A 25,486-nucleotide genomic window follows, 5' to 3' on the forward strand; every position below is an offset into this window, starting at 1 on the left:
TCTATACAAATCACTAGAACTCCGCGAGTCGGATGTGTCGCCTGACGAATTATTTACTGTCGACATTATAGCTGTTAGATTGGCATTTTATTCATTTATAGACAATGATGTTGCCATTTAACTTTCAAGTGTAGGTGGCATTTGAACCCTCAATCAGATATACCTACGGAATAAGTTTCAGGTTGAAACCTCCTATAGTTTACGAGATATGCCACGGACAAAACCTAAGCAAGAAAATCAACAAAGGGCAATAACTCTAAAAATATGGCAGCAAGAGTAACGGTTCTTGTGCACTGCACTTGCCCTCAATGAGATCTATCTAGCTATGAAGTTTCAAGTTGATACCTCTTATATTCTTCAAGATATGCCCCGGACAAAACTTTAAGCATGCAAATTAACAAAGGGCAATAACTTTAAAACTAAGAAAGCAAGAGTTACTGTTATTGTGCACTGCACTTGCCCTCAATGAGATATATCTAGCTATGAAGTTTCAAGTTGATACCTCTTACATTCTTCAAGATATGCCCCGGACAAAACTTTAAGCATGAAAATTAACAAAGGCAATAACTTTAAAACTAAGAAAGCAAGAGTTACTGTTATTGTGCACTGCACTTGCCCTCAATGAGATATATCTAGCTATGAAGTTTCAAGTTGATACCTCTTATATTCTTCAAGATATGCCCCGGACAAAACTTTAAGCATGAAAATTAACAAAGGGCAATAACTTTAAAACTAAGAAAGCAAGAGTTACTGTTATTGTGCACTGCACTTGCCCTCAATGAGATCTATCTAGCTATGAAGTTTCAAGTTGATACCTCTTATATTCTTCAAGATATGCCCCGGACAAAACTTTAAGCATGAAAATTAACAAAGGGCAATAATTTTAAAACTAAGAAAGCAAGAGTTACTGTTATTGTGCACTGCACTTGCCCTCCATGAGATCTATATACATATGAAGTTTCAAGTTGATAACTCTTATATTCTACAAGATATGCCCCGGACAAAACTTTAAGCATGAAAAATAACAAAGGGCAAAACTCTAAAAATATGGAAGCAAGAGTAACAGTTCTTGTGCACTGCACTTGCCCTCAATTAGATCTATGTACATATGAAGTTTCAAGTTGATACCACTAATAGTTTAGGAGATATACCCCGGACAAGCGAAAATGGGACGCGGAAGCCGCCGCCGCCACCGCCGCCGCCGACACCGCCGCTGCCGCCACCGACAAAAGTAACCCCTATATGTCGTCTTTTCAGGCGACACAAAAAGCGTCATTAAAAGTGTAACAGTTGCAATTCAAAATATTACACCAAAGGATTTTCACGCAGCAAAAACTTAGCAAAATGAATTATTCAGATGGACAATGTAAAATATGCAATAGTGAACAAGAAAATTTAACTCATCTGTTCTAGAAATGTAAGCACGCGCAAAACTTTTGGCAGGAAATAATTCCGATAGTTAAAAATATAGCCTTAAACACCATTACAAATAGAAATAACAAATCAACTATCAACTGCCTTGCTTGGACTCTTTATTTTTCTAACAAAATGCAAAATAATAAACACTATACTGTTAGAAACAAAGTGGCATATGTGGAAAAGTAGAAACTGTATAAATTATGAACAGAAATACACAGACATTAAGCTAATGTTACTGGACATTAAATCAGCTACTATAGATATATTAAAATGGTCTGACATTTTAGCCGGTCAGTAGAAATGGTTAAAGAGTACTTTATTGTTTGATGTCTCCTTCTGGCACTTTTTTAGAATATAAGACACTTAGTCAGACACCTTAAGGACTATAGTCATATTTAAACTTGTATAAGTGTTTACCAGCTTAATACTATTATGCTTTAGCTTTTATTTATTTATCTATTGCTAATAAACATCCGTTGCTTCATTTTACTCATTTTGCTTTCGAGGGTAAAATAATATCTTATTTCGGATAAAAAAAACTACGAGTACAATATAGATTTTTATGATCTCAATCATTAACAAGAGGGCCCTGAAGGCCCTGAATCGCTCACCTGATCCAATAAAGATCATCAACAATAACATTCTGATCAAGTTCCATGAACATATGGTCATAAATGTGGCCTCTAATGGGTTAAAATACTTGTCCTATTATTTGACCTGGTGACCTAGTTTTTGACCGCACATGACCCAGATTCAAACTTGGCCTAGAGCTAATCAATATAAACATTCTGACTAAGTTTCATGGACATACAATCATAAATGTGACCTCTAGAGTGCTAACAAGCTTTTCCTATGATATGACCTAATGACCTAGATTTTGACCGCACATGACCCAGATTCAAACTTGACTTAGAGATTATTAATATAAACATTCTGACTAACTTTCATAAAGAAACATTTATAATTGTGACCTCTAGAGTGTTAACAAGCTTTTCCTTAAATTTGACCTGGTGACCTAGTTTTTGACCGCATATGATCCAGATTCGAACTTGGCCTAGAGCTAATCAATATAAACATTCTGACTAAGTTTCATGAACATACAGTCATAAATGCCACCTCTAAAGTGCTAACAAGCTTTTCCTATGATTTGACCTATTGACCTAGTTTTTGACCACAATTGATCTAGATTTAAACTTGACTTAGAGATTACTAATATAAACATTCTGACCAACTGTCATTAAGATACAGTAATAAATGTGACCTCTAGTGTTAACAAGCTTTTTCTTAAATTTGACCTGGTGACCTAGTTTTTGACTGCACATGACCCAGATTCAAACTTGGCCTAGAGGTAATCAATATAAACATTCTGACCAAGATTCCAAATGATACAGTCATAAATGTGACCTCTAGAGTGCTAACAAGCTTTTCCTATGATTTGAAATTATGACCTAGTTTTTGACCGCACATAACCCAGTTTTAAACTTGACTTAAATTAATGTAAACATTCTGACCAACTTTCATGAAGAAACCTTTATAAATGTGACCTCTTGAGTTAACAAGCTTTTCCTTTCATTTGATAAACATTCTGACTAAGTTTCATGAACTTAAAGGGCGATCACAATAGCTCACCTCAGGTGAGCTAAAAAGTCACTTTTGAAGTCCATTGTAACTTCAGCTATGCTTTTACCACTTTTGCTTTCGAAGGTAAAAATATTTCAACTCAGATATATTAAACATACGCAATATCTAGAAGTCGATAACCATGCAACATTATACAGGTACTGCTATTCTAAATATCTAAACATTTTTGTCAAAAACTGTCAATTTGTAACTTGATAACTGTATGAACTCTGTATGGAATATTACTGTTTTTGAATGTTGTCAGGGCCCATGGGGATGGCCCCGACCCCATGGTCCCTATAACGGGGCAAATATTAAAGGGGTCCTCCAGATCTCAAAAAGAAAAAAACAAAAACTTTGGGGTCGGATGGGCTATTGGAGCCATCAATCTAAGATCAAAGCGAAGTCAACTTCGCCGACTTTTTCATAGATTAAAAAGTCGATATCGCTAAGAACTAATGCTTGTCAAAACAGAGCGACTCCGCCTCCCGCCTGTCAGCTCGATTGACAAAACAGCCAATCGTGTTAAACCTAGTAAATATGCTCCATTGACTTCGGCCAATGAGAACACTTGTTTTATTCAATCGAGGCACGTGTTTGCACCATTGACACTGTGTCTATAGATAGGCATTTCGTACCCAATCTATAGTCAATTTGTACCCTTTATTTCATTTAGATTTTTTTTTTCATATGAAAAACACTAATGGAGTGAAAATAACCTCAATTATATAACATATCATTTTATACGTATGTTATGAAAATACATGCATCGAATGTATAAAATCAGGCACATTAATGAGACAAAATACCACACTTATATACATAATTTAAGAATATCACAATGAAATACGATAAAATGGAGATAAAAATGTTCAACACAAAATCACATGCAAGTCGTACATGAAAATAACAACAACACATTAAACAAGAGCTGTCACAGAGACAGCGCGCTCGACTATTCCGCCACTTTTCAGTGTAAGGATTGAAAAGTTTTGGCAAAATATGGATCACTGTAAACTTAGATTAGATTTCAATGCAATACATGATGTATTTGCTGAGATATTATCATAAATGTGGTTACATGCAAAATTTAAACCAGAATTTTCAAGTCCAATAATAAAGGGCCATTATTTCCAAAATACAGTAATCTAACTGGGATATTCAAGTAGGTTGGGTGGTTGAGTACCATTGCATAAGTCTCAATGCAATACATGAAGTAGTTGCTGAGATATTAACCTATGTGTGCTAACATGCAAAACTTTAACCATAATTTCTAAGTCGCATAATAAAGGGGCAAAAATTATATAATATGCAAGATAGAGTTATCTTTTCTGATTAATTAAGAAGGTTGAATGGTTGGGAGCTTGTGTATGAAGTTTCAATGCAATACATGATGTATTTGAATTTCAATGTGGAATAAAAAAGGGGCCATAATTTGAATTAAATGCAAACTAGAGATATCTTACTTGGTTATTTAAGTAGATTGGATGGTTGAGTACCATTGTATAAAGTCTCAATGCAATTTACATCAAGTAATTGCTGAGATATTAACCTATGTGTGCTTATAAATGCAAAACCTTAACCAGAATTTCTAAGTCAAATAAAAAAGGCCCATTATTTGCATTAAATGCAAACTAGAGTTATCTAACTTGGTTAATTAAGTAGGTTGGATGGTTGAGTACAATTGTATAAAGTCTTTATGCAACAGGTCAAGTAGTTGCTGAGAAATTAACCTATGTGTGCTTACATGCAAAACCTTAACCAGAATTTCTAAGTCAAATAATAAAGGCCCATTATTTGCATTAAATGCAAACTAGAGTTATCTAACTTCATTAATTTAGTAGGTTAGATAGTTGGGAATACATATCTAAAGTTTCAATGCAATACATGATGTATTTACTGAGATAATGACTTAAAGTTGCTTACATGCCAATCTCATTAAAATCATATCGTGACGTTCACTTCATTTCATTACGTTATGTACATAGCGTAACGTCGTGAAGCGTGTATTGGGGATCTGATTTTAATGAGATTGCTTACATGCAAAATCTTAACCAAGGTGTGACGCCGACGCCGACGCCAACGCTGACGCCAACGCTTAAGTGAGTAGTATAGCTCTCCATATTCTTCAAATTGTCGAGCTAAAAACTATTGAATTGCAATTTATTGTTACAATTAACATTCTTTGTTTCAAACTGACAAAATAACCACATTCTTGGATTATGTCTTTTCTTTAAACAGTATCTGAGTAATAATATCAAAATGGTAGTAAGACATAAGTGAAGATCGAGGAATGACATTAATGATGAATGTAAGTATGAATGAAAAGATCTCTACTGGTTGAGAAGCAGTTTCCGACCGAAAACAGTTTCCGACAAATTGCTTTTTCACATACCTTCTTCAGATCTTCATAAAGCAGGTACTGCAATTCAATTATATGGTTACTACCCAATCAAAAGTTGAAGTTCTTACGGAGACACAAACGAAACTAATATTATTATTTAATGTCTAATGTTTATTTTTCATTTTGTACACAAACTTGCACTTGGGGAATCGTCACGCGCAGCGAATTGCACATGCGTTTGAACCTAATTTGCATATCTATGAATAGCTACAAGGTTTTCCTAAATTGACTTATACAGACGATAACTATTGTGTATATATTTGTGAACACTGTTGTCGAGCTAGTTCTACACCCACATTCACTAAAATGTATATAAAAACATTCCTATCAGAAATGAATAAAAAATATCATTGATATTTAGTGTCTGCCTGATTTCGAGAATGAATTGACTGTCGTAAATTTTAGGGTTTATGCTAAAGAATTAAATGAAATTTATAGTATTATAGTCTTATTATTATAGTCTTATTATCCCTACATAAAAAACTTGTATTTGTACCAGCTGATAAAGCAGCTAATAATGTAATCATAGTTTGACGTTTATATTATGTAAATACTATTATTTGAGAGTTACAATCTTCCAGAACTTACATTTCTAGCCAACTCGATGAAGAAAGTGTTATTAAAAATCATATTCATTATAAAAATCATATTGATTATAATGCTAAATTTCAAGTTCTTTTGAATGATGATCATAAAAACATTTCTACAATACACTGGTTGCCTAAGATGCATAAAAATCCGTATAAATCACGATTTATTGTTAATTCTATTTCTTGCTCTACTAAACAAGTTTCAATTTTACTTACATCCTGCTTAACTGCTATTAAGTTTCATGTGAAAAAATACTGTAGTAAAGTTTATGAGAATTCTGGAATTAATCTCTTTTGGTCTATCAATAATTCTTTAGATTTAGTAAATGATTTTGAAAATAGACGATATAAAGTCTCAGTACTTAATACTTAGGCCACAATAAATCATTTGTTCTACGGATTTTGCAAAAAAAAAAAGTAGGAGCGAGCGAGCGAAAAAAAACAAAAAAACTTTTTTTTAAATGTAAGGCAATTCAGAGGCGAGCGCACTAAAGCCAAAAATAAACAAGAGGGCCATGATGGCCCTGTATCGCTCACCTGTAGCATTGCTAAATAAAGTGAACATTCTGACCTATTATCATAAAGATCCAATGAAAAGTATGGCCCCTAGAGGCCACTCTTTTATTTGTCCCACTGACCTAGTTTTTTACCCCACATGACCCTATCAGTAGGCAATGCTTCAAACCAAATATTTAAGACCTAGTCCTTGTGGCTTCAGACAAGAAAATTTTAAAGTTTTTTCCTATATAAGCCTATGTAAAACTTGTGACACCCAGGGTGAGGCCTCTTTTCACCACAGGTGCACAAATTGAACAATCTTGGTAGCGGGCCACTAGGTTATGCCACATATAAAATGCCAATGTCTTGTTGGTTTAGACAAGAAGTTTTTTGTTCTATATAAGCCTATGCAAAACTTGTGACTCCCCCCAGGATAGGGCCTCTTCTCCCCAGGGGCATAAATTGAACAATCTTGGTAGAGGACCACTTGGTTATGATACATACCAAATATTGAATGCGTAGGCCTTGCATTTTCAGACAAGAAGATTTTTAAACACTTTCCTTATATAAGCCTATGTAAAACTTGTGACCCCCTAGGTGGGGCCTCTTATCACTTCAGGGGCATAATTTGAATAATCTCGGTAGAGAACCACAAGGTAAAGCTACATACCATATATCAAATGCCTAGGCCTTGTGGTTTTAGACAAGATTTTAAGTTTTCACTAAATAAGCCTATGTAAAACTTGCGACCCCCGGGCAGGGCCTCTTATCACTCCAGAGGCATAATTAGAACAATCTTGGTAGATGTCCATAAAGTAATTATACATGCCAAATATCAAAGCCCTAGGACTTCTAGTTTTGGAGAAGATTTGTTAAGTTTTCCATATCTAAGTCTATGTAAACCACATGACCCGGGGCGGGGTCATTTTTGACCCCAGGGGCATAATTTGAACAATCTTGGTAGAGGTCCATTAGGTGATGCTACATATCAAATATCAAAGCTCTAGGCCTTGTGGTTTTGGAGGAGAATTTTTTTTAAGTTTTTCTTATCGGTTACCATGGCAACCAGAGTTTCGCATGGAATCCATGTCTTTGAACAACTTTGGTAGAGCTTCATGCAAGGAACATCCCTGCCAAGTTTCATCATGATTGGCCAAGGGGTTAAGGAGATGTTGTTCGAAGCAAAATGTTGACGAACGACGTACATCAAGCGGTCACAAAAGCTCATTATGTCACTGCGTGACAGGTGAGCTAACCATAGGGCCATGGTGGCCCTGTATCGCTTACCTGCCATCGATCCATAGAGATGATCAGTCTGACCAAGTTTCATAAAGATTAGGTCAAAATTGTGACCTCTGTTGTGTTCACAAGGTTTTTCTAATAATTGACCTAGTGACCTAGTTATTGACTGCGGATGACCCAATATCGAACTTGACCTAGATTTTATAGAGATGATTATTCTGACCAACTTGCATTGAGATTAGGCTAAAATTGTGACCTCTATTGTGTTCACAAGGTTTTTGTACTAATTGACCTAGTGACCTAGTTGTTGACCGCGGATGACCCAATATCGAACTTGACCTACATTTTATAGAGATAATCATTCTGACCAAGTTGCATTGAGATTAGGCTAAAATTGTGACCTCTATTGTGTTCACAAGGTTTTTCTACTAATTGACCTAGTTTCCTAATTGCTGACCGCGGATGACCCAATATCGAACTTGACCTAGATTTTATAGAGATGACCATTCTGACCAAGTTGCATTGAGATTAGGCTAAAATTGTGACCTCTATTGTGTTCACAAGGTTTTTCTACTAATTGACCTAGTGACCTAGTTATTGACTGCGGATGACCCAATATCGAACTTGACCTACATTTTATAGAGATAATCATTCTGACCAAGTTGCATTGAGATTAGGCTAAAATTGTGACCTCTATTGTGTTCACAAGGTTTTTCTACTAATTGACCTAGTTTCCTAATTGTTGACCGCGGATGACCCAATATCGAACTTGACCTAGATTTTATAGAGATGACCATTCTGACCAAGTTGCATTGAGATTAGGCTAAAATTGTGACCTCTATTGTGTTCACAAGGTTTTTCTACTAATTGACCTAGTGACCTAGTTATTGACCGCGGATGACCCAATATCGAACTTGACCTAGATTTTATAGAGATGATCATTCTGACCAAGTTGCATTGAGATTAGGCTAAAATTGTGACCTCTATTGTGTTCACAAGGTTTTTGTACTAATTGACCTAGTGACCTAGTTATTGACCGTGAATGACCCAATATCAAACTTGACCTTCATTTTACAGCGATGATCATTCTGACCAATTTGCATTGAGATTAGGCTAAAATTGTGACCTCTATTGTGTTCACAAGGTTTTTCTACTAATTGACCTAGTGACCTAGTTATTGACCGCGGATGACCCAATATCGAACTTGACCTAGATTTTATAGAGATGATCATTCTGACCAAGTTGCATTGAGATTAGGCTAAAATTGTGACCTCTAATGTGTTCACAAGGTATTTCTACTAATTGACCTACTGACCTAGTTTTTGACCCAAGATGACCCAATATCGAACTTGACCTAGATTTCATAGAGATGATCAGTCTGACCAAGTTTCATAAAGATTAGGTCAAAATTGTGACCTCTGTTGTGTTCACAAGGTTTTTCTAATAATTGACCTAGTGACCTAGTTATTGACTGCGGATGACCCAATATCGAACTTGACCTAGATTTTATAGAGATGATTATTCTGACCAAGTTGCATTGAGATTAGGCTAAAATTGTGACCTCTATTGTGTTCACAAGGTTTTTGTACTAATTGACCTAGTGACCTAGTTGTTGACCGCGGATGACCCAATATCGAACTTGACCTACATTTTATAGAGATAATCATTCTGACCAAGTTGCATTGAGATTAGGCTAAAATTGTGACCTCTATTGTGTTCACAAGGTTTTTCTACTAATTGACCTAGTGACCTAATTATTGACCGCGGATGACCCAATATCGAACTTGACCTAGATTTTATAGAGATGACCATTCTGACCAAGTTGCATTGAGATTAGGCTAAAATTGTGACCTCTATTGTGTTCACAAGGTTTTTCTACTAATTGACCTAGTGACCTAGTTTTTGACCCCAGATGACCCAATATCGAACTTGACCTAGATTTTATAGAGATGATCAGTCTGACCAAGTTTCATAAAGATTAGGTCAAAATTGTGACCTCTATTGTGTTCACAAGCAATTGTGAACGGACGGACGGACGGACGGACGGACGGACGGACGACGGACGAAGAGTGATCACAAAAAAAGTGATCTAAAAAGTTTATTTCTTACCAAATTGATCATATAATTATGTCAAGAAATGCTTTTTAATTGCAAACACAGGTTCTCAGTTATAAATGAAAAGGTTTTGATTGTATCACATGAAAATCTGTCTCAATATTTAACAAATGAGATCCAGTGCTTTACTATTATTATAAACTTTAATTTAAAAGTGGATATATTGTAGACAACATCCCTTATAGTAACAAGCAATTATTGGAAGACCAAATAGAAAACTAGTGTATTCATTCCATAACTTACTATCACAAAAATGTTTTGAAAGAGTAATTCATCATTTTGAACCTCTTGAAGCACATGATAAAATTATAGTGACTTTGAAATTGCAGAATATTGAAAATGTAAATAACTCAGAGAACATTTCTAAAAAAAACTGATAATTAAAGCAGCACCACAAATGTGGCAACGGTCATTATATTAGAGCAGGTGGTGGAATAAAGATGCTTTCCTTTCAAGACCTCGCCTTGACCATGAACCTATGGTTTATAGGTCTGTGCCTTGAAAAAGAATATCAAGACGGCCTGTCACAAAGGAACAGCCAACTTTAACACAGGCCACTTTACTGGACTTTCGGTCCAGCCAACCCCTGGTAAATCCACCGCATTCACCCGACACTGTCGGGCCTACTGGAAGGTTAAAACACTGCCTATTTCCCCGGCTATCCCTGGTATACCCCCGGACCCTGGGTGGGGGTGAATGAGGGAGGGTGGGGGTAATATTTCTAAAACATTTACAAGTCCTACTATTTTCAGTTAAAAACAATAATGAGTATAAGAAAATTGAGAAATGCATTTTAGAATTTAAAAAATAACTCACGAAAACATGTTCAATTGTTGTAAGTCGTGTGTCCGTGTATTTAAATATAAGTTTCGCACTCAAAATCCGATTAAGTTTAACACTAAATTTTGAGTACAAAACAATTAATTACTTAAAACACACATGAATAATTATTGCCTCCGACGCTGTGAAACTGTTGTTGTTTACTGAAGACTATAATCCATTGACTATGACACTGATTTTCATTTAAAACGTGTATTTTACTAACGAAAACTGAAAGTAACCTGAAAATTAATACCGGAAATATATAAAATCGGTGCTTCCTGCAAAATATTCCCGACAAAAAAAGACTGTCAACAAATATCACCTGTTTTGTGGTTAACCGGACTTGATTTTGTTCTGACAAGAGGAAATTTTGGTCGCGAAGAATGTAAAGCATTGAAATACCTTCAAAAAAAGGCGAAGTCGATGTTGCAGGTTTAAATTCTACATTTTGTATGTAAAAGAACGTCAGAAATAGAGAAAATTCAGAAGTAAACAAAAAAAAGTAATATGCGCGGCCAAAAAGTACGTGCGGGCGCTTTTTTTTTTTTTTTCGTTTTTCAAATTTTAGGTGCGGCAAATCCGACGAACAATTGATAAATTTGTTGTGGCCTTATGACTTTTCAACGCTCTATACATCTATTCCACAATCTTTAGTTACAAACAAAATGACTCCTCTTATCGAAAAAACTTTTGCGAGGGAGAAAACTACTTACATGGCAGTTAATGTTAAAAAGGCTTTTTTTACTAATGATCGCTCAGATAAATATATCTATTGCACATGCACAGATGTCATTGAAGTTTTAAATTTTGTACTCAATAATTCTTTTCTTAAATTTGGTAAATGTTTATATAAGCAAACTATTGGAATTCCAATGGGTGTCAATTATGCACCTTTACTTGCAGACCTCTTTTTATACTGCTATGAAAGTGAATATATGTAAAAATTATTTAAGTCTGGAGATCTAGCTCTTGTTGATAAATTCAATAGCACGTTTAGATATATTGATGATATTTTAAGTTTAGATAATCCTATGTTTACAGATAACATTCATTCGATATACCCTTCACAATTGCAACTTAATAAATCTAATACATCCGTTTTAAAAGCATCCTATTCAGATTTGCAACTAGAAGTTAAGGAAGATATATTGAGCATCAATCTTTATGATAAACGTGATGATTTTAATTTTAAAATAATTAATTACCCTTCTCTAGATGGTGATGTTCCTATTTCACCATCATATGGTGTTTTTATTGCGCAGTTGATACGATTTGGTAGAATATGTACAGATGTAAAAAAATTCAGCTTTAACTTACGATGCAAAAACTTCTAAAACAGGGTTTCAGATATTTTAAATTAAGGAAAACTTTCTCAAAATTTGTTAATGGTCACTATTATCTCATATAAAAGTACAATAGTAGTCTTAAATCGCTCATTGCTGATAGTATTGCTCATCCCGATTTTTATGGTGATGTTTTAAAGAAAATTCGTAAAATTAAAATATTTCCAGCAGGTAGTCGGGCAGATAGACTTAATGAATTACTTGGATTTTATTTAAACCGTGGATATAAAGGCAATATTTTGAAGAGTACTTGCCTTCCTGTTTTTGACGATGAAAACCTGAAACAAAATATTGGGTTGAATATAGCATCCTTTTATAACTAAACTTTCAGTGCTTTGATTTTTATGAAGAATTTGCTAATTCATGTTATCTTTAAAACCCTTTTTGGCGAACACGTGTTGACTGACTCTGAGTGTTTTGGCTGTGACTTAATTTTCTTCAAATATTTTACGTTTTCAAATCATTTGGAAGGAGAGAATTAAGCATATACAAGTCGCTTTTATTTTTGATAATGTTTTTCTTTATTTATTCCCAGTTTTAGTACAATGATGCTTTTTATTATGAAACTCTATGATCACACAGTTTTAAACCATTCATTTTATAAGGCAGACTGTGTGTGATGTTTTTGGTTTCTAACGATGACAACATCGTATCTTTAAAAAGTATTTGCATTAGGTGCTCTGAATTGTTTCCCTCCGTCTGCAGATAGAGTTGGGATCTCTAATCATAGAAGTACTTGGGGTTTACCTTTTCGTTTTTTATTATTATTATTTGTTTTATTGATAAGTTTCCTCAAGTTAATGCATACTTTGATAAGATTTATCTTTTGTGTTTTATCTTTATTAAGAACTGTTGGGATAAGAGTGAGGTTTGTGCACATAAACTGGTTTAAACCCCCAGTAAATTTACATTTTACTGACCGTTCCAAGGTGGTACCTAACAATTCTTGATAAACATACCAATTATTTTCATATATATATAGTATTTATGCACTGTGCTGTTTGTAGAGTTTTGTGCTGTTCTATGTTTCTTGTTTGTGATTTGTGTTCTATGTCTTTGCCTCTTTGGTGTTTGCCCATTTCCACTAAACCAGGTTTATGTTTAAACTTTTTGCTACTGAGCATGTTTCTGTAGCTTTTTGCATAAATATTTATATGTAGTATATTTAAATAAATGGATAAAAAATACACAGTAGGCACCTAATATCCGCCGCGTATTCGATTTGTCGGAAACTGCTTCTCATCACCAACTGAACAGTTTAACTTCAAGCACCCTCTTGGCGTCCCTATTAGGTACAGTGTCCTATCCCGGAACAACCTGTTTTCGACCGCCTAAGGATTATTTATATTTCAATCATAAATAAATGATAATAAAAGATGAATGTTTGTGTGTACCATTTAAAGGAGCTGTACTCCGTGTGATGAAAAAGCGGAAAAAAAAGGAAATTGTCGAAAACTTATATATAGATGTGTGCAATGCATTGAAACTTACTTACTGAAGTACCACATAGTTTACATTACAATAAAAAAAAATTTGCAGTTTTTTCATATTTTTCCATTCAAAAAGATTACTAGGTATGTCTACCTAGTAGACTTCATTCCTTATGGGTGATTGGCTGGTCAATGTTATCATGTGATATTACCAAGTTAGGCTTATAGCATAAATATTCCAACTGTTTAGGGTTAGTCTTCGTAGCACCCGGTTCGAACCCGGTCTCCAACTCGATTTTTTTTTTTACATTTTAAAAAAAAAAAAAAAAAAAAAAAATCTGTTTCAATCGTCTTTTGTTTACATTTTGCATCCAAAATGGCGGCTGTCACACATTGTATTTGACCAAAATACAACCTGTTTTCGACCTTAACGTTTAATTATACTTCATAACAAAAGTTTGTGCACAATATTTTTCATTTTTATTTGTATAACTTGTTTTAACCGTTTAAATTTTTTTTTTTTTAAAGTTATTAAATGTTTACATGTACATATTTGCAACACAGTCAGTTTATAGTTACTTATCACCACAAGAGGGGCAAAGGAATGCATCATTCCTTCTAATGGCTTTCACATGGGTACAAAATGATAAATTCAACCATCATGAACGCCCGTCTGTACAATTTCCAGGGTGTCCATGGAGTATCCATGGAAAAAATGACTGCGGAATAACTGGAGTATTCGGACTGCCTTTCCGCAGTCTTAATCCTGGAAATACGCTGGAATAAGGGGGAATGTATGTGGAAAAACTCTGGAAATTGTATGGAAAATACCCTGGACATTCCATTGAAAATTTCTTAGAACAGCGGAATATCTGGAGTATTCGGACTGATTTCCAGAGTATTTCCTGAAACACCATTGTGGAAAAAGTGTGGAAACTTGCGGAGATTCCATGGAACTTAAGTAGACTTTCCGCAGTCCTGTCTATTCCTTTTAAGGAAAAAAAAATACAAATGAATCTGGAATATAAAACAATGCAAATCTTTTATTGTTCTAAATTTTACTTGTTTCTTTTAAAACAAATACAAATATAACAAATTATCATTAGAAATGCTCTCACACACCCCACAAAAGGAGGTGACACAGGTTCAAAATGTCAGTAATTGAAGGGCCCAACACTGCTCTTACTTGAGACACCTGCAATCAAACCTCAGGTGCACAACCAGCATGTCTTCATTAGGACATTTTCACCTCTCTTGATGGCTTTCAAATCTCTCAGATTTTATCCATTCCCTGAATCTATTGGAACACTGTACTTCTCTGTGATGACATCTGGAATAAAATTTAAAATGCAAACAAACATGCCAACAAACACTATATAGACTGGAGAGTGTGTGTGTGTGTGTGGGGGGGGACTTTATACATACAAAGAAGGGACACATTAATGTAAGGTATAATATTTATATAATAACTCTATATGTATTAGTAAGTTTGTTTAAGTTTTACTTAGTTAAAATGCTAAAACACTGAACTATTTTATAATAAGTTTAAACTGACAATAAAGTTAAATACCATATTGTATGTCCATTTTGGTAAGGTAGGATCCAGGACAGGCTTCAGATAGTACTTCACATTCGACTGGCCTCCTTACAGCTGAAGAAAATTATATTTATATGAACTTTCTCAAATGAACAAGGGGCATAACTTGAAACTTTACTTATATAACATCAACTTTTTAAAGCATCCTAAAGCATGTCTTGGACATAAAAAATCAGTTAAAAAAAGCAATTACCATTTTCAGATGTCTGACCAAGAAAACAATTTTTAATTCCTGATATTAAGGTTTTACAAACTTATTTTCACAAACCTCTGTAGGTTACAATACAGGAAACTCTGTATTTTTTTGTAAACCTTATACTGCTGTCACACCCAACTGGCGTCCTTATCGCGTCCTGAACTGTCATATTTTGGAGAACGCCGATGGTCGCATTGAGAACGCCAATGATTTTTCTAAAATAAATCCAGATTTCGGTCAGCCGTCACACCGGAGTTCTGTGCTCTGCGATCTGTGTATGTACACGGCGTTCCCAACACGACCTTACCGCGTTCTTACTGCGTCCTTGGAGTTTCTATTGAGTTTACACGGCGTCACTGTGGCGTCAATACGGCGATCAGCGGCGAACCCACTGTGTTCTTAGCATTTCTACCACGACCTTACCGCGTTCATGGCATTCCCACGGCGTCCTCACTGCGAGTATAAAACTCCACTGTTCTTTCGGAAAGCTTCATTCATTATTTTACTCCCATCCGTTGAGGTCACGCATTTTAACGTGTACGCATTTTAAACTTATACGCAACGTTATGCCGAAAACCAGGGGCCGTGGGTGTGGGCAAGGTATAGCAGCCAGGACAGCCTCAATATCTCCAGCACCAGCGTCATCTCCTGAAAGGGACTCCAGCGTCGATGATGTAGCGGAATCGGACACACAGTCCACACAGTCCAATGCCAGGGCTACAAAACGTGACAGTCCATGCCGTAAAACCAAGAGGAGTAGGCTTGTGCGTAGTGATCTGACGCCCGAAGAAGAGGAGGCCATGGTAGACTGGCTTAGGGAGCACCCACTGCTCTTCAACAAGAAGTTATCCTTATACAAGGATAAGGGCAAGAAGGACGCGCTCTGGGCTGAGCAGGCCCGTAAACTTGGTAAGGAAGTGGTCCTCCTTACCGTGTGGTACCGGTCCATCGGACCAGGTATGGGAAACTGGCAAGGCCGAAGTCTGGGGCTGGGACTGGCGACCGCACCGAGCGTGATATATGTATCATGGACAAGTTTGACTTCTTAAAGTAGCACATCTATGAGGTCCAGCCAAGAACCTTCGTCAGTGTAAGTACACTAGTATTAGGGACAAATAACATACAAAAATGTATATTATTCGTAAACTTCGTGGTTGACGTCCTCGTGGTCGAGAGCTCCGTTCTGTAGGGTCGGGTAGCGCATTCTCATCAAGTTGTGGAGGCAAACACAAGCCTGCACAATGAGCCTTGCTGTCTCAGGCTGCTGTTGCATAGTCCCTAGAAGAACCTGCCAACGCTGTGCCAGAATGCCAAAGGCATTTTCGACTTTTCTTCGGCCTCGGGAGATGCGGTAGTTGTAGATTCGCTGTTCCTTCGTCAGGTTGCGCGCTGCGTAGGGCTTCATCATGTAAGTCCGGAGACCAAAGGCATCGTCGCCAAGGAGGAAGTATGGCGTATCCCGGTTGTCGTATGGCAGAGGTGCAATAACTGGTAAACCTATGGAACCGTCACAGAGGCACTCTTTCAGTTCGGAGTCGTTGTAGATCATGGCATCTGACATGTAGCCATCTCCCCCCATGTCTATCCACAAAAAGTTACTAGTGCCATTAACACGATGGAGAAGAATCCCTTGTAGTTGTGGTACAGGCTCCCACTGTTTGCTGGCTTTCTTATGGCAACGTGTTTTCCGTCAAGCGCACCACACGCGTGAGGGACGTTCCAGCGGCGCTCAAACTTCTCGGCTACTGTTGTCCATTCCCCAGGAGTGATAGGGCACTTCATCACCTCATCCTTGTACTCGCCTACTATGGCCTGACATACTTCCTTCACGACAAGAGACAATGTCGGAAGTCGAATTTCATGCTGGAGTACATGTCACCAGACGCTAGGTGGCGTAGAGTGACTGCCAGCTTCGTCCCTGGGTTGATGGCTTTCCTGTAGTTTGTATCCTGCTCGGTGATTCATGGGCCAAGCCTGGTGAGCAGCTCATCAAACATTTCTGGTTGAACCCTAAGGAAATTCTGAAACGTTGCCGGATTTTCTCGCCTCAGCTCAGGCATGAGGCGGTTGAAGTGGCCAAACTGTTCTCTTCGGACATCACCGAGCCATGGTCTAACTCAGCATCTTCTTAACCTTGCCCTTCTTCTCCTTCGCCGTCTGATCAGTTTTACAGCTATGACATGATCATCTGCCTGCTGCTGCTGCTGGACAATAAGTATATGTTGCAGTGCGAGCAAGTTCATCATTTATTCGGCCCTGATGATGGTGAGTACGAGAAATACACTGATAAAGATAGGATGAAATATTGGGTTTTATAGCTCTTCGAGGGCGAACAGTAGGAACGCGCTAGGAACGCAGTGCAAACTCCGTAGAAACGCAATAGTCATAGTAGGCACCCCGTAGAAACGCCATTAACGCCGCAGGGACGCATTGAGAACGTTGTAAGGTCGCGGACAATAGCTCAAATCCCGAAATATCCGCCCTGACATCGCGGTAAAGACGCAATAGATGTGATGGGGTCGTGGTAAGAACCCCATAGACGTGGTAAGGACGCAGTAAGGTCGCCATTGGTTCCCCCGATCCTTTTCTCCGCGTTTACATGGTGACTCTACCACGTCTGTACTACGTTCCTTTGGCGTTGTTCGGGTTCCTACTGCGATGCTACGGCAACCATGGCGACCTCAGGGCGATCCCGCGGCGTCCTGAGCCAGGACGCCGAACCTCGGCGTTTACTTTAAACATGTCCAAAGTAAACGCCGTTGCTCTGCGACCTTCGGCGTCCTTGGGGTCCCCACGGCGTCTTGATGCGTTCTCACCACGACCCTACGGCGTCCATGGCGTCCCTTCCACGTCCTGGGTCGCCGTAGGGACGCAGTAAGGACGCCAGTCCGGTGTGACGGCTGCATTACTGAGATTCTTGACTGTTTTTATTTCACCTTGGCTGGTTGGCAGTGGCAGCTTGACAGGTCTCACATCATGTTTTTTTCTTTCTTTAATAAAACAGTATAAATACATGCACAAAAATTAAAAACACAACAATCCAGTCTTAATTATCTTGAAATAAAAACAAATGTAGCAGCATTTTATATTTCCATTCATTATAAGTTTATGTCACTCACAGTTTCTTAAAAAGTCAATCAATACAATATACCAAGTATGATCTGATAAATAATTTACAGTATAATACATTCTAGATACATTTACATATATTATAAAGATTGAATGGACAGTCAGCAGAAACAATGACTCACTGTCTAAATTGTACATGTATCTTTAAACTTACCAATGATGAAATTCACTGTTAATTCTGATAAAACTCCTTTTCACAGCTACAAAATATAGGCTTGCTTGTCAACATTAAAATACTTGATATTCCAATGTACATAAAAGCACAACCTTAACAATCTAGTCACTTTTACATCACAAAACATGAGCTTTTTTCGAAAGTTTGAATCGAGAGGAAGTCAGTTGATTTTGGCGCACACAGTTAATCTTTTAACTTCTTGCCTTGACCTCTTACTGGTCAGTTTTCTCAGTAATAAGATAATAGACAGCTGGTATTCATCACAACAAGGTATCCTGTGTTTATTCTAGAGATGCCCAGAGTTGAGAAAAACTTGTTGTATGTTTGCACCAATGAAACATTATTAGTCCTCATTGAATTATAATTAAGATTGAAAATGTTGAACATAATAAAACTACATAATTATACACCATGTTAAGTTATTCAAAACTCGGAAACCAAGTAAATCATATTTATTCTTACAGTTTAAACTTCCCGTGCAGAAATTTGTCCTGGTCTTCTCAAAATCCTGGGAATTTCCTGAGAATCTCATGATTCCTGGAGCAGGTATCCTGGTATTCCAGGCACACCAGGATTTTTTAGTTACCCAGAGACAAGGACCAGGACAATTCCAAGATACTCCAGGACTTTTCTTTTAGCAAATAAGATAACCAGGAATTTATCAGTCAACACCAGGAATTTTACATTCAAACTATCCTGAAAGTCAGGAATTTAGTTAAATTCTCAAAAATTCAGCAACAAAACAAAATTCCTTGTTTATCCTGGTAGCTAGGAAACATTCAAAAGTAAAATTCCTGTTTTTCCTGCAATAGCAGGCATAATTCAAAAAGAAGGTTTTGTTCAGAATAACTTAATCTTCATTCTCATGAATACAATTAATTTTAATATATAACTAATAACTAATTTAGAATACTGTCAAAATCATTTCAAACTATAATATATATATCTATATAAATAAAATACATGTAACTGTTTTTTATTGTATTATTCCTAAATAAAACCATGTTATATTTTGTTCTATCATACATTTATGGGAATTAACATTTATATTTAAATGAACAGAAAGTATACTGCTGAAAGGTTTATTATTGCTGATGTTCAAGATTTTTTTCACTCTTCATGAGTCCAGGTGTTTCACATCCTGGGCTTATCAGCCCATTGAAAGGTCAGGCAGAAAGCTTCCGGGAGAGATTTATCTGAGCCAATCAGCATCAGGTTAACATTCATTTGTTTTGGAAATTCAAATGTATGGAGAAGAAAGTAAACATGGTGGTTTCTGAAGCTTTTCATATTTTGGATGGATTAACCTTTTTTCCTAATCATTTAAAAGGTAAGAACAGTTTCAACATGTAACTTTAATACTATTAAACAGTAAAAAGAACATAAATACAATATGGTTAGTGATAAAGTTAAGTTTTTGCAATTCTTTATCTGACAGCATTTAAAGATTCTGTGTTATGCTCTCTTTTACCTCCATTAACACAATGTTGGGATGTTTTGAAGCCTCATGACTGTAAAACATTGTAATTATATGAATATATGCGCAAGTGCTATTACATGAAAGTATAAGCTGCATTTAACTTTATATTCTCTTCTTTATATTAGTTTTACAATTTTAGAATTGAGCTATCATTAACTTATTATAAATGATCATGTGGGTGTGTATATGCATTACCTTATTATTTTAATACTATAGATGACCATTGTTGTGTCTGTGGCAAAGATGAGGATCCTGTGACCAAACAAGATAAAAAAATTGATGGGAAAGTTGGAAAGCTAAAGAACATTAATGGCAATCCCTGCTCAACCACATGGTAGGTTGCTGAATATCTGTTATTTAATTTAGTTTTTAGTTTTCAAACTTAATTTTATTTTTATAAACATGAATGTGAAGCATAAAGTAGAACTATTAATTATATAATAACAATTACATTCCTGATGTAATTAGCTATAGATCATGGCAATAAGCATATATTAGGGCAACACTTTAAGGCAATTGCAAATTGAAAGTTTGTGCATGTAAAATGCAGTTTATCACTACCAAAGTTTGAGCATTAATATATATATTGTTAATATCAAATTCTAGGAACCATTTTTATGTAAATATGTAGTTTAAACCTTTGTCTTAAGTCATTACCTTTTATTTATCTGCATAAATTGAATTGGATATAACACACATGAAATTTAATTTAGAATCTAACAATGACCTTTGACCAATTGCTCTAACCTGATGTGGCCTATTTAAAGAAATTATAAAATATACAAATTTTCATACTTTTTTCAGATGTGGTGCACAAAAGGTTCGGTGTGAACACAAGTGTCATCTAAATTGAGACTGGCTTATGCCTTGAGATCATATGACAAAGGAACTTACCCAGCGAATAACAAAATGAAAAATCATCGTTTGTTTGTAAATAGTAAATCAATAAGAAGTGGAATGAAATTAAAGTTGTGGTTTACTTTTAATAAAATATGGTCCTGTATTTTTCTTGGACAAGAAAAAAACTAACTTCTCAAAAGAAATTCCTGGTCCTCAAGAATTTCCCAGGAATTTCCTGGTCCCAAGAAATTCTCAGTAATTTCCTGGTCTCCAGAAATTCTCAGGAATTTCCTGGTTCCAGGAATTTCCTGAGATCCGGGGTTATTCCTGAGAAAATCCTGGACCCAGGATTTTTTTTGAAGAAATTTCATTCCTGGAGTTCCTGGAAAATTCCTGTTCCAATACCGTGCCTGGGTCCCAGGAACCCAGGAATTTCCTGGGATTTTCTCAGGATTTTTTCTCAGGAAATTCCCAGGAAATTCTCAGGAATGTCTTGGTAATTTCTGCACGGGTAGTTTCACATATTCTATACATTTTGATAGCATATATAGTGTTTTTCAGGAAAGGAATTTTCTTTAATTTGGGTAGAAAAATGATTTCATAAAAATGTTTAAATCAAATAAATATCATGACATGGTTTCAAATTAAAGCAATAAATTGAAAAGAAGAAAACTATACAATTTGATAAAATTGTCAATTTCAGACTGTTTAATCTTTATAGAAATTATAAGTCTTCAATATTATGATTTCATTCTAAATAATTTAAAATTCCAGCTGTTATGATTGGCTTGAGAAGACCAAGTGCACAATTTTGCTCAACAAAAATGTTCAGTAAAATATGCCTAGTTCTAGCTTTGAAAAGAATCTCGTGAAATCTTCCCCAAAAAAGCTAAGTCCAAATTTTGTAGAAAAATGACTTTAAGTTCTTTTTCCAGAGAATAGCAGGCAGAAAATATTCTAAGTCCCAACTTTCCATACTGTTTCCACAGGTTTCCAGGGTATTAGTAGAAAATATAAACAATGTCCAGAAGTTATCCACACTGTTTTGGCTCTAGACAATTTTTGGAAATCTGCGGAAATCACTGGAAATTCCATGGAAAACCATATTTTTCCATGGAAGTTCTGCTATGTACCTACTCTTTCCAGTGCTTTTCCAGACCCACTCTGGAATATATACAGACGGGCACTGGCCCAACTCTGAATGAGCCTCATAGGTCCTACCTAGGCTGCAATATGTATAATTTTATGATAACTGTGCGCCCAATTATAATTCAATATAGTTACCTGTAGATAAATTTCATTAATTTTAGAATAAGCAATATATCATATTTTGATGCGCTTTTATGTTGTGCACTATACTTAGAAAACGATAGGGCATAGGTTTTAGGCCCTGGTAGATATGTAAAATCTGGCAAACAAAAACAACACAGTTTTAAAGAAGTATTTTACACGTGAAATCATTCTAAATGAAGGGTTTAATTTGGCATAAATTAAAAATGACTAATTGGTGTTGTTTCAAGTAAAACTGAAGTTTTTTAACACTAGCATTCCCATCCTTTTTCAAATGAAGTTTTCTGACAGTTCTACTGTTTTTATGGTTAACAATTGGAGCATATTTTTACCGTAAGTGACGCAAAATAGAAGTGTTTTACCTATTTTCAGGGGGTTGTCGAAAATAGTTTGTGGTCGAAAATAGGTTGTTCCGGGATATGTGACATCACATAGTGTTTTAGCCAGGAATTAAAAAGGGCAGGGTGGGCCAAAAAAAGGGGCAGGGTGTGCCAAAATAGGGGCATGGTGCTTTCTTAAATGGATAAACAATGCGCACAATATTAGCTTTGTATTGTTGTAAAACGACCATGTACCTTATCAAAGTCCATGCATGTTCATGCACACATTGTAATATTATCCCTACAGAAAACTCTTTATTCTTCTTCTTTGTTCATTTTCACTTCAGACACTTTCTTTACCATCTCAGGTTGTTGTCACCAGGGCTCTCACAAGGCTGTTTTCTTGGGGAGAAGTCACTTCTCCAACCAGTCAAATTAGGGAGAAGTGGGGAGTCTTTAAGGAGAAGAGATACTTATCGTAAAACCTGATATAAATATTGTGCAACCACAAAACTTTAAATTCACATTTACTTTGATTGCTTTTATTAGATGGAATGTTCATAAAAAAAGTGTTCTTTTTTAACCTATCAAAAAAGTACTTGTCTAGAGTCTCCTTTTTGCAATGTATAGTTACCTCCCAAAAGCATCTAAACTAAAAACAAAGACATATATAAAAATACCATTTGAAACAATCAGAATGGCCTGATATATGAGCTGTTAAAAACATTTAAGTGCAGGAGGCGAATCTTGTTTGGTTTGGTTAAAGAAATTTCAATATGCTGACATTTTAAAACAAAATGACATTTAAATCTCTATCCTTCATGAAAAACTCAATAATATTCAATAATAGAACTAGAAAATTGAGAAATAAACTCGAAAAAAGTTATGAAAAAATGGCGGTGACTCGCCGAATCTTCTTCTTTTAAACATTGTACAAATGAGGTAAATACTGTAAGTAAATGCTATATAAAGCAAATAAAAAAGTTTTGAGACAAATTTTCATTTTGAACATTCAACACAAAAACTATCAAATATTTGTCATGAAGTATTTGATTTTCTTAGCGCCATCTTGCCAATAGCAATGACTGTCTGCTTCAAACGAAACAATGTTCTTAAAAGTGTGCCTTGTTTTTATACTGTTTATAGTATCAATTGTTTACTTATGCTTGACAACATTTTTCATCATTTCTTCGCTTTTTCTATCGCAATTTAACTTTTTATCATTTGACCAGTATCTTCTCTATGTACATTCTGATTTGTTGACATCCATATTATGGCTCTGCCTACTGGGGACGTTTTGATAATTGGATGATAGACGACCCAATAATGGGATTAGGAGATTACCAATTATAAATGGCTAATTGCAATATTTTGAATGTTGGAACAGCTGCCAAATACTCACTGATTGACATAATTTACAATTTGCTAAAAATTGTGGAAGAAATCAATGTGATTTTTTTCCACTTGATAGAAAAGACATACGACACCAAATTATGAAATGTGTGTAAATTAATTAATTCAGAGGTACAACTTCAATGTCTCAGACAAGAAATAATATGTCATAATGAACAGCAATTAGCACCCTGATTACAAGTATGAATTACTGTAATCAGACCCGCTGTGATTGACGGTTGTGTGCCTTAGCACACACTGATCTGTAACAGATTAGGAAACGGCGACATTGGCCAATGAAATACTTTTAGGGCCTAACTGTGATTAACAACAATCTGAATGGCCAGAAGGGCACAAGGGGGCGGTAAAAATATGACAGGGCGTGTAAAAAGGGGCAACGGGGCAGGGTCAAAAAAGGGCAGGGCTGCCCTTCCATTCCGCTTTAGCTAAAACACTATCACACATATGAAAAATATATCAACAAAAGCAGCTTGAGTCGTAGTTATCTCAAATGTGAACAATTTTCGTAAAGATTTAAACATGTATGAAAAATTCAATAAAAACTGTTTCTTAACCATTGTAGTTCCAAAATTAGTTCTTCTTTCATTGGTATATGACCTAGTTTTTTTTAACTAATTTTGATCGAACACAAGTCATATAGTGGGGTGGCTAAGCATAAAATCATGCACTTTGGGTTAAAAGCATGAAACTTGGCACACATATAAAACATCCCCTACTGATTATTTTTAGATATGGACCCAAGTCAGCAGCGCCCCCCTGGTGACCGTGGCAACCATTTTTCAAAATGGCCGTCAATATAGCTGACCATTTCCTCAAATGTTTTTATCTTTGTAACTATATGTCATAGAACAATGTTCTTGGTGTCTAACTATACAAAGTTTAGGTCAAGGAAGCAATTGGTCACACAAAAAAGGATATATAAGGTGTTTTTGTTCCAGAAATATTTTTTATATCAATTAAAATGGCCATTTTTGGCAACACCACCAACGAATATCAAACGATCATAATCCTGGTATCTAGGATATCTATAAAGGTTACACACCACCATTGTTATTCCCTATATAATTCAATGTAAAATTATAATTTTTAGACAACATTTAAAGGCATTTCGAGCGAATGCAGGCTATGATAACCATATATTTTCTTAAAGTTCAAGCTTTAGATTACCTTTTAAGCCAATAAAAAAGGGGGGTTAAGTTATTCATAAGAAAAATCGCTCCACTTGAAAAACAAACTCTAAAAATTGCACAGTCCGCCATGACAGTTCTTCCAAAATGACCTTTCAACTATAGGGCAGCTGTTTATGCTTTAATCTCTACTCTCAATGATAAATCAAGCAAAAATAGATAATAAAGGTATAAAAGTTTCAGGAATAATGATATTTTGATTTACAGTGTATTGAGCATGTGAAAACATGTCTATCAATCATAAGAACATTTTTTTTTATTGAGAATTTTCCACACAACGGAAGTAGATATGACGTAATGGTGACAGTCATTCCTATAACTAAACCCGTCCCTGCATTTTTTATGAAAAACACTTTTGATTAGTCCTTCATACATA

At 35.7% G+C, this 25,486-nt stretch overlaps 1 protein-coding gene across 3 annotated transcripts in view; it reads right to left on the reverse strand.

The window, feature by feature from the left end:
- The window catches only part of LOC128209205 (uncharacterized), an 82,529-nt gene that overhangs the window by 44,799 nt on the left and 12,244 nt on the right, over positions 1–25,486 (reverse strand). For 2 of the 3 annotated variants that reach the window (XR_008256955.1, XM_052913142.1), the window contains exon 2: positions 12,308–12,331. The exons of the other annotated variant lie outside the window; for it this stretch is intronic. Coding sequence is in view for 1 of the 2 variants with exons in the window: in XM_052913142.1 (XP_052769102.1) it covers positions 12,308–12,331 (24 nt within the window). In the remaining variant the exon portion in view is untranslated. The remainder of the gene's footprint in view (positions 1–12,307; positions 12,332–25,486) is intronic. 3 annotated transcript variants of the gene reach the window in all.

Source organism: Mya arenaria, chromosome 11 (assembly GCF_026914265.1).
Source record: "Mya arenaria isolate MELC-2E11 chromosome 11, ASM2691426v1".
NCBI classification, from domain to species: Eukaryota; Metazoa; Mollusca; class Bivalvia; order Myida; family Myidae; genus Mya; species Mya arenaria.